At 43.2% G+C, this 13,621-nt stretch overlaps 1 protein-coding gene across 1 annotated transcript; it reads right to left on the bottom strand.

Moving 5' to 3' along the window:
* Window positions 1-602: 602 nt before the first annotated feature.
* Window positions 603-986, bottom strand: LOC138734759 (uncharacterized). Its single transcript, XM_069882566.1, has one exon. The coding sequence runs from the start codon at window positions 984-986 to the stop codon at window positions 603-605; it is 384 nt and encodes a 127-aa protein (XP_069738667.1).
* Between the last annotated feature and the right edge of the window lie 12,635 nt (window positions 987-13,621).

The following is a 13,621-nucleotide window of genomic DNA, read 5'->3' as shown; positions in this document are numbered from 1 at the left end:
CCGCAGAGCTCCCATTGTTGCCATCACCTCATTGATCCGACGTAAATCATGTAATAATCGCCATTTTCCTGATTTTTTTTTCTTAATCACAAACACTGGGGTATTCCACAGGCTATGGGATGGTTCAATATGACCTGCAGCTAGTTGTTCTGCTACCAAAGTCCGCAGGTCTATAAGTTTTTCACAATTGAGGGGCCACTGATCCACCCTAAACGGCTTCTCTGTTAACCATCTCAAAGCCAGTGTAGGTCTCTTCACGCCCTGCAACGCAGTGACCCCTAATGAAAATCCGTGGTTATCTGAACCCCCCATTGTGACAAACAGTCTCTTCCCCATAAGTTCAAAGGGGCCACAGTCACATAAGGTCGAACAGTAGCCTTTTGTCCTTCCGGGTTGGTGATGAGTACTGGTTTCGCTGCCATGAAACCGTTGGTGACTCCCCCCAGGCCCACAACACCTTGAGTGGTAGAGATCACAGGCCAAGAGGAAGGCCAATCTCATTGAGAAATAATAGTGACATCTGCACCTGTATCTAATAGTCCATTTACCTTCAACGATTTTGGCAATGCCTGATCCATGGATAACGTACACACCATTTGTGGTCAACTGTCGGACAGTGTTTGCATCCAAAGCACTTGTGGTTGTCCGGTGGATCCAAATGCTCCAGTGCCTCGGGTGACCTGTTCAGCCCTAGGGACACAACTCATAAAAGGTACAAGTTGAGCAATGCGAGTGCCTTTTTCCAATGTAACAGGTTGAGTGGATGTGAAAACCATAGCATAAATTTGTCCCTCATAGTCAGCATCAATGACTCCCACATGTACCATAAGTCCTTGTATAGTAGCACTTGATCGTCCAATTAATAATGCACTTAGTCCATTTCCGATGGGTCCCCAAGTATCCAAGGGAACCTTATGCACCCCTTGTGTTGTTAGAGTTACTGTGTCGGCGGTGGATACATCCGTGTCGGCGGTGGATACATCCATGCCAGCTGATCCCTTGGTTTTCCCTGACAGCTGGTCGCATAAGCCTGTGTTTGAGGATGGTTGCAGGATGGATTGTTTGCTGATGTGGCAGGCATTTTTGTCTGCGCGCACCTCCTCGCGCTCTTCTTGCCGTTTCCCTGCAGCAAGGGCTGGTTATTTAGATAACCTCTGAACCAACACTGTGTTGCAAAGTGGCCGCTTTTCCCACACATAAGACGTGATCCCTGCTGCCCCCGCTGCTTCAGCTGCGTTCTCTCTCTTGTTCTTTTTTGGGCACGCTCGTTTAAAATGCCCGACCTGGCCGCAGTCAAAACATCTTAAATCCCTTTTTTTCGCAGCAGCCAAGGCCACGGCTAGGGCTGTTACTGTATGCCCTATGGATCCCACCTTGGCACAAGCCTGTATCATGGCGTCCAGGGTGGGGTCCCCTGGCAACGCTTCAATTATCTTCTGGCAATCATCATTTGCATTGTCCTTTGCCAGCTGAGTTTCTAGCATAGTTCTTAGATTCACATCAAACACTTGCCTTTCCACTGCAGCTTGCAATTTTTCAACAAACTGTAAAAACGGTTCTGTAGTCCCCTGCCAAATCGTGGTGTATTTTGCTTTAGGTTCAGCTAATTCGGCCGTACGTATTAGTGCTTCCAGACCCACAGCCTTGACCTGCTCTAAAACCAGCGGATGCCACTGTGCCTGATGCTGCGGGTTAGAAAACTGTCCTGTCCCTCTTAGTACGTCCATGCCAGTACCAAAACGCACATCGTCTTGTGGAAGCTGTAAATTCCCAAATGCCTGGGCCTCAGCCTTCTGTGCCCATATTGATCTAAAAACAGCGCACTGTACTGGTTGAAACATTATCTGCGCTAGCATAGCAAAACCAAAAGGTGTCATTTCTTCCATAGACAACAGCCTGAGTAACTGCATAGTTGCCAGAGAATTTGGACCATATTGTGCCACCGTTTTCTGCAAACCTTGAACCACTTTCCATGAGTACGGTATGTGCTCATCCATTGCCCCCTTTGCTGGATCCTCCCTCACAACGGGAAATGCCATTGCCGCAGAAGGATCAGCAGCAAGCTCTACTAACGGGATGTCTATCATCTCAGACAGCTCCCAATCCCCCTCTCGTAAAGCCTGTGCTTTTAGCTTCTGCCAGAAAGATAGAGGATTGCATGCACGGATAGTAACACGTGCAGGAGGCAAATTCCCTAATTGAGATGTTCCTCTGCAAGAGGGACCCCCAAGAGGTTTTTCCAACTGCCGTTCTACTCTGTCTTTGCTCGTGCTCTTTCTCCCCATCCCCAAACATCTCATCGTCCCATTCATCAGGCCTTTCTTCTGGGAGCGGGGGATACCTTGACAAATTTACACAGTGCTGATGCCCTCCTTCGTCTAACAGAGAAAGCAGTGGGGCCGATGGCTCTACCAGAACTATACTATCGGTATCAGATGGCAATGATCCCGGATTGCCTGGCGGCTCTACAGGTATTCTAATAGTTTTACCACCGGCCGTGAAAGGGTGTCTTGTGCACATCCCATCATCAGAATCATCCCAAAGCTCCCCTCTCCTCCGTGGGTCATGAATTCTAGGGCGTGCTCTGGAACCTAGCCTATATCCTGGAAATGGTTCCTCTGCAAGGAGCAACATGGGAGGTGCAAAATGCTGTACGGTATCAGGAGCAGGAGCGATGCCCTCTGCCTGGTGCCGCTGCAGCTTAAAATCATTCAGGGTCTCATAAAGAAGACGCCATGTTGGTAAAAGCGCTGCTGCGTCTTTATCTCCCCGCATAGCAGAGTCAACCAGTTTATCGCCCACCTCCTTCCAGATAGTAACATTAAAGGAAGTTACGGTAGTTGCTTCATATCCCTGTTCTTTACTCCATAGGAGCATTTTTCGCAAGTCCCACTCTTCTAACTTAACTCCCCGTTTCTGCAAGATCGTTTTCCACATAGAAACAATTGTTGTCTCCTCCTTAATTAAGGAAGTATCCATATTTCCCAGCAGCTCACCTCAATCCAGGTGCTTTTTTCTGCGAACAGCTCTGGAGACTCTCTCCCACACCGGTCAGCTGGCAGCATTGGAAATGCTTTTCCTTCACCACTCAGCTTGCAGCTCTGGAGCCCCACTCCTCCACTGTTCAGCTGGCAGCTCTGGAGACTCTCCCAAACCAGTCAGCCAGCAGCATTGGAAACTGTCTTCCTTCGCCGCTCAGCTTGCAGCTCCGGAGCCCCACTCCTCCACCGCCCAGCTTCTCTGGGTATTCCTTATGGCTCTGCGGATGCGTTGTCCAAGTCCTCACAGGTCTCCGGTCCACCATCTACGGTCCAAGTGCCGCAATCACGTCAAGGGTCGCCAGATGTCGTGGTCGGGGCAATCCACGACACGTAGAAGTTGTGGGCCAAAAGACCACCTTTAATGATTTTAGAAGACTTCTTATACCCCTTCCCGAGCTGCGCGTCCATGCACGATTGGTTTAGCTAAAGACCGACAGTTCATAATTGGACAACTCCTTCTCAGTTGTAACTTCATAATTGGGTGATTCCACCTGCAGCCTGGCAGCTTCCTAATCTTGTTTACTCAGCTCTTCTTGGCACCTTCCAGCTTCTCCAAGGATACACGGGCATCTATTCAAGGCCAATGTTTAAGTTCACACACGCTAACTCCTCGGATCAGCCAAGGTTTCCCACAAGTATATGCCTGAAATATCTTTCCACATTTCTGCAATGTAAGCAAATAAAAATGATATAAATATGAAGTTAATCAAGTTATTAAGACAAGGAATGCATTAGAAATACCCTGACTAGTCCAGTTTTAATTATTTATTCATCCTATCATCTGTTACAAAAACCCCAAAATTTAATACTTCTTTAGCCCCTTCAATCGCAGCACTAAATCACAAGAATCATAGTAGATATGAGTCCAGTTTGTTTTGGTGACTTTTCTATGCTGTTGTCAGACAGGAGCATAAATTCCAACAGTTCTTATAAATTGCTTCAAAAACATTTTTCTGCCTCCAAGTTTTCCAGTCATAAGTGCTTATTCTTCTTAGTTAAGGGAAGCAACCATGGAGAAAACAAAGCAAGTGTGAATCTAGCAATGTAAAGCTTAATATTCATTGCATTTGTTCAAATGGTTTATATTTAATTGATGAATCTCAGTGCTTGTGTCTGACTGACTTTTGGTTGCTCAGTGTCTCAATCACTGCAGCACAGACACAAACCGCAGGTGGGCTTCCCCGCACTGCTATGATGATGTAACTTCCCTCTTGATCTTAAATGACCACCTAAACTGAATGTGATAGACATATTTTTATCTGGGATTTTATACAGTCTTTGGCCTTTTCTGAGGCAGATTGTTTCCTCTCTATACACCACATAAAATTCACAAAGAGCAAGAGTTCAAAGTGTAATTCTTATATAGATTCTTTTTTTTCTTTTTTTAAAAGAAAAAACACACTCTAAACATAAAATATATAATATTAAAGTGAAAGGGCACAATGTCAGCCACCAAGACACATGGCTAGCAAAAAAAAAATAAAAATGTGCTAATGCACTCTTCTATGTAACTACTCTTTTTAAAGATGGCCTGCTTACAGAATATACGAGGACATTTGTGCTAATTACCGAGACACACATGGCTGGTAGAAAAATAAAAGTGCCTTAGCAGACCCTATACACAATTTCACTCTTTTTAAATATGGCCTTAAACCAGAAAACACACTACCTTTCTTTTGTTCTTTTCAGGGCAGCAATCGGAGGGAAAGGAGATTCATTAATATACACATTACCATTAACAGGCAGAGAAAGCAATCATTAGTGCCACGGCTCAGATGTTTTCTGAATGCAGCTGTAGGATCAAATCATATCACACTAATGTAAACTGCAATGAAGCTCTCTACTACATTTTCCTATTATTTGAGTGTTAAACTTGTTTTGTCACAGATCCGTGAAGGACACAGACAATAGTAAACTAACCTACATTATCATCATCATTTCCTTAAGAAAAGGAAATCAATAAGCAAGCTGTCATAGTCTATTTTCTACAGGTTAACCTTTCTGGTTCTGGTAGAGTGGATAGATACTCTACAAGTCAGAGCTGTAAATATGGCATTTCACAGAAGTATTACTTACTCGGGATTTTCTAGTAGAGCCACTGGTAATGATTTGACAGTGACTCCAAAAAACAGTGATGAAAATATATCCTTATTAGGTTACAAAAAAAATAACATTCTGCAGACATAATGCTAAGAAGTGTCCTTAGCTGACTTCAAAGGGAAATGTCACAATTGTGCTTAGAAAGGTATAAAGTATTTCTGGCTTAGTATACTTTTCTCTGTACTTGATTTTACTTGTCGTTTAACTAAAAGTTATTTAATACAATCGGATCAAATTAATAAATGGAATCACACCCTTTTATGATGAGATCTAAGTCTGTACATTCTACAATGAAACACAGGAAAACCAATTTCAATAGACCCACAGAAAAGGACACCTCTGTTTGAAGTCAGTGATACTGCATTTATATTATAATCTGCCAAAATCTAAATTTAGAGCCACAAACTTTCTATTCTTTTCCTGCTAAGCAAGCCTTAATTCTCCAGCATGGGTCCCCAGTGTGCTATTTCATCTATTATTTCAGCTGGTTCAACTACAGGATGGCCCTGAAGAGAAGCTTCTTCTGCACCCATCTCGGGTCCAGTGAGGCTTTTCTGGCACTGGACGGAACCACAGTGCAACTGCACCTGAGTTAGATCAGCTCCTTGGTCTGACAGTGAGGTTTATAACGTGTTAGCCTTTTAGTGGATAGGTGAGCTGAACCAGCTTCCCTGGTAGTCACATTTTGTCAGATCTAATAAACAAACTAGGATCTTGCTTGACAGAAAAAGCCTGTTCTGTGATTAAAATTTCTTTTCCATTAGTCTGATTTTTGACTCTCAGTCCAAAATCCAGGTTCCCTTGGTAGCAGTTCCAATCCAAATGGGTGCTAAAATTGCTTTCAGTGTTTAAAAAAATAATCTTCATTAAATTCCACTTCCATAAAGTTTAAATGACCTCATTTAGACATCTTGTTCTGGAAGAACTATATCATTCTGTCCCACAGGGGGAAAGCAGGTCACAATTTAGTCACTTGCATAAAGGATTAGCATACCAAAGGTCTATCCTCATTGTGAAAATTGTCCTCTGGGGTTTTAGAGCCTTTTGTTAAATGCAAAATGCCTTCATAAATGGTTACCTGTGCCAAATAATTGACATGGCGATGAATCTACAGCTTAAAATTCTTGGGGTACAATATCACGCGTTGTCAGAAGAGATGCTGAGCAAAAAGGACCATGAATGCTGCAGAGCCTCTGGAGATAAGACTGCAGAGAGCTTTGATAACCAGCTAGCCTCCAGCCTGAGAAAATTCAACATCAGTGGCAAAAACAAGAAGGCAGAGAAACAATAACAGTGGTCACGAGGAGCTGGGAAGGAGAAGAACAGCTGTGGAAATTTTTATGAAGGACTTGCAGGACTGTTGTTGACATTTTCACTAAGGTATAAAGATGAGGTTGTAACAATAAACTTGGTCTCAGCTTGAAATGAAAGCAGAGTCCGTGTCTGTTTAGGATGCCACAATGCGTTGCCTTCAGTGCCTACGTTGGTATGCTTGACATAAAAGTGACAAAAACTAAAAATTCTTCTTATACAGAGAAAACAGAACAACACTACATACATGGCAGTAGTCTCTCTGGTCTTGTTCCCTGTCTCTGTACCTTCTTTTTCTGTATTATTCTCAAAGCTGCACCCAAGAAACAGGGCACTGAACTATACTAATTTCTCACTAAATTTCTCACCTACATTTTCCCAAATAGAATAATAGCAATATTATAAAGGAGTAGCCTCTTTAGCTGAAAAACTCTGCAGCAAGGTTTAGTGGACTTAAATATATTTAAAAAAACGTGTTGCTATACTAAGTAAGGTATCTTTGTTTAAAACTAATTGACTTAGATATCACGTTGTCGGAGTGGGAGGCGGACCCCGGTAACGATGGAATCTCAATATGAGTATAGTCGTTCTCCTTTATTCATACACACAACACTCCTTATATACTTATTCTAGCAGAGCGCGAGCTAATAAACAACTTGCAATTGGTTCTACTATACTGTCCATACGCCTTAAACAGTTACAAGATTGGTTAAAAAGTACTAAGCACTTGAAGGGGGCTGATACAATGGTCTTGAGGTCTTAGGGACTTTGCAGCGCTGAGTTCCGTGCTTTTGTTATGCACTTCCTTCTGTCAACATACCAAGGTCAGCTTAAAGGGGAATGCCAGGCCTAATCACAAGTGTTGAACCCTGGATTGTTCATGGCTATCAAATCATTCCACAACTCCCCCTTTTTGTTTTTGAACAAGCCAGGCTTCATTCGTTATGCGCAACAGCATTTTTCTTACACATGACATTACACAACTAAAAAGTGCTATCCCTATAACTACAATTATCAACAACATTAGTCCTGTCTTTAACACACTTCTTAACCAGCCTGTTAATCCTAACCAATTTGACAGTCCATCCAAACCAGAAATGCCTAAATCTTGCTGAATTTTTTCTGTGTGAACCATTAGGTCTCGTATGTCTCGATGTATAGAACGGGAATGATCGTTTAAGTCCATACAGAATCACAGAATCACAGAATAACCAGGTTGGAAGAGACCCACCGGATCATCGAGTCCAACCGTTCCTATCAAACACTAAACCATATCCCTCAGCACCTCGTCCACCCGTGCCTTAAACACCTCCAGGGAAGGTGACTCAACCACCTCCCTGGGCAGCCTGTTCCAGTGCCCAATGACCCTTTCTGTAAAGAATTTTTTCCTAATGTCCAGCCTAAATCTCCCCTGGCGGAGCTTGAGGCCATTCCCTCTTGTCCTGTCCCCTGTCACTTGGGAGAAGAGGCCAGCTCCCTCCTCTCCACAACGTCCTTTCAGGTAGTTGTAGAGAGCAATGAGGTCTCCCCTCAGCCTCCTCTTCTCCAGGCTAAACAACCCCAGCTCTCTCAGCTGTTCCTCATAAGGCCTGTTCTCCAGCCCCTTCACCAGCTTTGTTGCTCTTCTCTGGACTTGCTCCAGAGCCTCAACATCCTTCTTGTGGTGAGGGGCCCAGAAATGAACCCAGGATTCAAGGAGCGGTCTCACCAGTGCCGAGTACAGAGGGAGGATAACCTCCCGCTGGCCACGCCATTTCTGATACAAGCCAAGATGCCATTGGCCTTCTTGGCCACCTGGGCACACTGCTGGCTCATATTCAGTCGGTTGTCAACCAACACCCCCAGGTCCCTCTCCTCCAGGCAGCTTTCTAGACAGACTTCTCCTAGTCTGTAGCACTGCATAGGGTTGTTGTGCCCCAAGTGCAGGACCCGGCATTTGGCCTTGTTAAACCTCATGCCATTGGTCTCAGCCCAGTGGTCCAGCCTGTCCAGATCCCTTTGCAGAGACTCTCTACCCTCCAGCAGATCGACACTTCCATCCAGCTTAGTGTCGTCCGCAAACTTGCTAAGGGTGCACTCGATGCCTTCATCCAGGTCATTGATGAAGACATTGAACAGGGCTGGACCCAGCACTGAGCCCTGGGGAACCCCACTTGTCACTGGCCTCCAGCTGGATTTAACACCGTTTCCCACCACTCTCTGGGCCCGGCCATCCAACCAGTTTTCCACCCAGGAGAGTGTGCGCCTGTCCAGGCCAGAGGCTGACAGCTTCTCAAGCAGGATGCTGTGAGAAACTGTGTCAAAGGCTTTACTGAAGTCCAGGAAGACCACATCCACAGCCTTTCCCTCATCCAGCAGCCGAGTCACTTTGTCATAGAAGGCGATCAGGTTAGTCTGGCAAGACCTGCCTTTTGTGAACCCATGTTGACAACACATACTGTCAAAATCTTCACAACCATGACCATGTGCTAACAACAAAAAATCTATTGCTGCTCTATTTTGCCATACAGCATGTTGTACTGTAGACAAATCGTCAGCCAATTCAGATAAAATTTGGCCTGTCATATTGGCCTGTTTCACTATCCAACAAGACAACTGTTCTAAGTTCTTGTGAGCCTTTGCTGCTGCAACTCCTGGTGCCAAATATGATGCAAAAAATCTTTCCCAAAAATTCCATAATTGAACATTATCATCACACTCCTGGCTTAAAGTTTGAGATATGTCTCTTCTCCATCTTGTGGGATTGGTCTGGTCTATAGGCAGGCCCGTTGTCAGTTTTTTTGGTTTCAGGCACTCCCATTACAGCAAAATTGGATAACAAGTGTTTACAAACGTGTTGTGCTTTTTCACCAGGCAACGCAGTTGCCCAAACAAATTTTGAAAAGGTATCAACTGTTACATGAACACATTTCAACTTCCCAAACTCCATAACACGTGTAACATCCATTTGCCAAAGTTCTAAAGATTTTAAACCTTTAGGGTTGACTCCTATCCCTATTCCTGGGCCGTGATTCCCACATTTTGGACAAGCCTGTACAATACTGTGGGCTTCATTCTCTCTTAAATCATATTGTCATCTTAATCCTTTGACATTTTGGTGAAATTGGTCATGACTCTGTCTTGCTTGACAAAACTTATCCATAGGTGGCATATGTTGAGCTGGACTAACCAAACTATCAGCTATTTGATTTCCTTTTCCCAGCCCCACATCAAGTTGGTGACTACGGACATGAATGATACAACAAGGCTCAACACCTTGTTGAAGTGTTGATTGCAACTGAATAAATAATGCCCCCAACCTGGGATTGTTTGTTTCCCTTATAAGAGCATCTTCTAACCTAGGCATTACTCCCGCCACATATAGCGAGTCTGTTACAACACTGAGAGGAACGTTCAACCAGTTTAACAAGGCCCAGGCAACAGCAGTTAATTCTAAAGTTTGGAGGGAATCCCGAGGTTGTCCCTCTATAATGTGTTTTTGCCATGTATTGCCTTTGTTCCATACACAAACGGCACGATGTAACCATTTGCCGGCATCAGTATACACAGTAAGACCACCTGTCAGTGGCTGTGTACTGACTTTTGTTTTTTCTAACCATTGATTTCGGCACAATATTTGCCATTTTTTACCTTGCGGATGCTGTGAATGTATTTTCCCTTCAAATCCTAATAGGGCTTCCTGTATTGTCGTTACATTTCGTAACCACCATTCCAGGTCCTTGGCATTAACTGGAATGCTAATATCTGCAGGCTCTTGTCCACTGAGCTCAATGATTCGAGATCTACCTTTTCGTACCAGTTCTGTACAGCGTCAGGTCGGGTTTGAATACTTGTTTTTGGTTGTACTCTTAGAAATACCCATTCTAAGACGATAAATCCATCAAGCTCGTCTTTGTCAGTGGCATTACTGTCTAGTAAGTGCGATGATTCTGTAGGTAAAGTAGAGAGTGTCTCCCCCTTTTTGTTTTGCCACTGACAAATAACGGCATACGGTGATTCCAAACCGTTACACATGACAAGCGAAATAGGTATATCCACCATTTGCCGAGATGACCAAGACATTTGCAACTTGTAAACAATTTTTTGTAACAGGTTATGGTGTTCTGTAGTAAGTTCAATCTCATGAGCTGGATCCGCATTGCGTAATAATGCGGTCAGCGGGGCAATTTCGGTGTTTGAAATCCCCATACAGTTACGTATCCATTGAATGTCACCTAACAATGTCTGTACATCTTTTACTGTTTTTTAAACAAGTTGTGAGCTCTGTCTTTTGAGGCTGAATTTGAGCATCAATGATATGCCAACCCAAATATTTCCAAGGGCTTGATCTTTGCACTTTGTCAGGTGCAATAACAAGTCCTTTTGCTGTTAACATATCCATTAACGTTTTTAATGCTATATCATCAAAAGGGGCCTCCTGACAACAAAGTATATCATCCATATAGTAAGAAATGATTGTTTTTGCTCATTGTTGACGAATTGGTCGCAAGGCCCATGCAACGTATAGTTGACACAAGGTGGGTGAATTTTTCATACCCTGCGGTAAGACCACCCATAGGATTAAGAGCATCCATAATGTTAACGTCCTCCTCATTCTTGTCGACTGCTTTCGTGGTTGGGGCTTAACAGCTGTTACACAGAAACGTGGGCTTGATCCACCTCGCAGGTGCCCAAACTGGTCCTTTATCTGTTAAAACACAAGCAGAACCTCGTCCCCATGTTAGTAGCTTATACAGACCTGTCCATTGCCCATAGTAACTGTTTTTTTAATAGCACTTTCACGTTGTCTTGTACTTGCTCTGATTTTGACGACATGGTTTGTACATGCTTCAACTTTAGCACAATTTGATTATCTCCTGCTAATCGCAAAAAAATCATTACATATTGCTCCTTGGTGTCTCTCCTGATTCTCCCCTTTCCTGATTTGCTAACAATATTTTTACTACTTGATCGGTACGTTCAATAATGACATGACTTGGTAAATGGATATCAATACTTCCTGAATAATCTTTTAGATCTACTTGCAAATTGAAAATATTTGCCATGCACCACTTAGCATATTTCTTTGTCATTGGGATATAAATGAATGTCGAATCTTGGCCTAATAACTGAACACTTCTTTTTCTTCCCTTGGTGATTATCATTGTAATCATTTCAAATCTAGTGACTATGCTTTTTGGGGGTTAGTGTGGCAAAATATCCACTCAAGTAATTCGTAATGAATCATTTGAATTTTCCTCTATCATTGCCTCAATTATCCCTAAAGGTTGTCTGCACTAGGATTCAGCAGTTGCTGACGAGTGAGACTGGAATGCACAGTGTTCTCATGAATTGGCATTCCCCTAGAGAGATAACACCGTTAACTCCTCTGGACTTCTTCAAGGCCGAAAGAAAAAACTTAGAAAGGAAGGAGAAGGGTGGGAGGGGCACTCACACACATACAGCTGCATGTTTTGCTAGGTATTTTAAAACTTTTCCTTCTGAAGCCTTTCATTCCAAAGATCCCCAGGTAAATCTACCTGTTTGCCGGCTTAGTGGACATTTGAGATTGAAAGGTCCCAGAGATATATTTTCAAGGTTAATCAAAGCCAATTTCTAAGTCTTACAAATGTTTGAAGTGCTTCAAACACACACACATATGCACACGACCACTCATTTCTCAGCTAGCCGAATACAGTCATACAATGTTGGTTATCACTATTGGATCCACAATTCTTCCACGCTACGGATACTTAAACTACACATGGTGCTGGGAACATACAACACTTAAAGTATGTAGATGCATTATCTAATAAGGCTTATATTGATTGTCTAACAAATATTTCACTTATGGTAGTCTTTTGTAGTTTCTGCATTAATAGAATCACGGACTGGTCAGTTGAACCACAGCCTCTCTCTCTTCATGGGGTACAGTTGCTGAAAAACAAATCAGTTGAATGATTCTAGTGCCCTTTGATATAAAGTCCGGAGGCATAGGCATCCAAGCTATTACTTGCATCGCTCTCGTAAAGTTGGCATCAGTCAATTCTGGTAAAACAAGCAATCTTTGTAACAGGTGATGATGCAATTAACAGTGCACTAAGTCCATTTTTGCATTCTTTAAGGCTAATTGTTTAAGCAACACTTATCTAGCGGCGATATTGTCTGCCTGTTTATTTAAGGCCTCTTGTAGTTTGTCTAGAAAAGTCATGGGAATAACACCATTTTCCAGATTTCTTTTTTTTTTTTTATCACAAATACAGATGTGTTCCAAGGACTATTAAATAAGGCTGTATGCCCGTGATCTATTTGCTCTTCCACTAAATTTTGCAATGTACCCAATTTTTCACTCGTTCATAATTCCAATGCCTATTCCCATTGCATTTAACACATCTCTCCCCCACAAGATTAGTGGAACGTGTGCAACTAAGGGTTACACTACACTTCAACATAAGAGGCTGAGTTTGTAGGGACTAAGCCAAATATATTTCAGGGATTCTTATGGACTCAAATCCTTGTGAGCCATGCTCTACAGAGTCAGCTTGGAACACAGCTGCCTTGAACAAAATTAAACACACTATCCGGCTATCCTTTGGTATTAATACTAGTGGAAATGGTGTTCATAACACTAGTGGAGACAGCATCCATACCCTTGCTTGAATCATTCCAGTACAGCCTGCATCAATGACCCTGGGTAAAACAAAGATTCCCAACCGAATTATTGATAATCATTCTAATTACAAGGCAGTAAAGCCACCCCCAAATGGTCCTTTTACATTCCGTGGTATTGTGTGAAGTGCAGACGATTGCAGCACTACTGTGATGGTGGTGATCACATCTATCTCGGTGCTGCCTCTGGTTCTTGCTCTGAGGTGTGAGCTGCTGTTTGCTGCGGAGGCATCTGGGTTGGTACATGCCTCTGAACCATGCTTTGCTCCTGGTTTTCCGACAATACTGTCCCGTTCTTATCCCATTTTGATTTACGTCAACAGGTGAAATGTTTGCCCTTTCCACACTGAGGGCAGATTTTAGGCCCTCTATCCTGGCGTTGCGTGTGGCAGTCTCTTTTAAAAGGTCTCTCTTTGCCGCGTCTCTGACAGAATGTATTTCTGTCCCAGATTACAGTCAGGGCAGCAGCTACCAGCTGTGCTTGATAGGTAAATAATCCCAGCTGTTGTTGTAGGAGTTTT

Source organism: Phaenicophaeus curvirostris, unplaced genomic scaffold, assembly GCF_032191515.1.
Source record: "Phaenicophaeus curvirostris isolate KB17595 unplaced genomic scaffold, BPBGC_Pcur_1.0 scaffold_203, whole genome shotgun sequence".
NCBI lineage: Eukaryota > Metazoa > Chordata > Aves > Cuculiformes > Cuculidae > Phaenicophaeus > Phaenicophaeus curvirostris.
Note: the sequence above shows the minus strand (reverse complement) of the source record. Positions and strands in the feature narration are given on the sequence as shown.

What these genes read in the sequence shown, in the direction of transcription:
- LOC138734759 (XM_069882566.1), bottom strand. Translation starts at nt 986, where the DNA reads ATGGATGTATCCACCGCCGACACGGATGTATCCACCGCCGACACAGTA.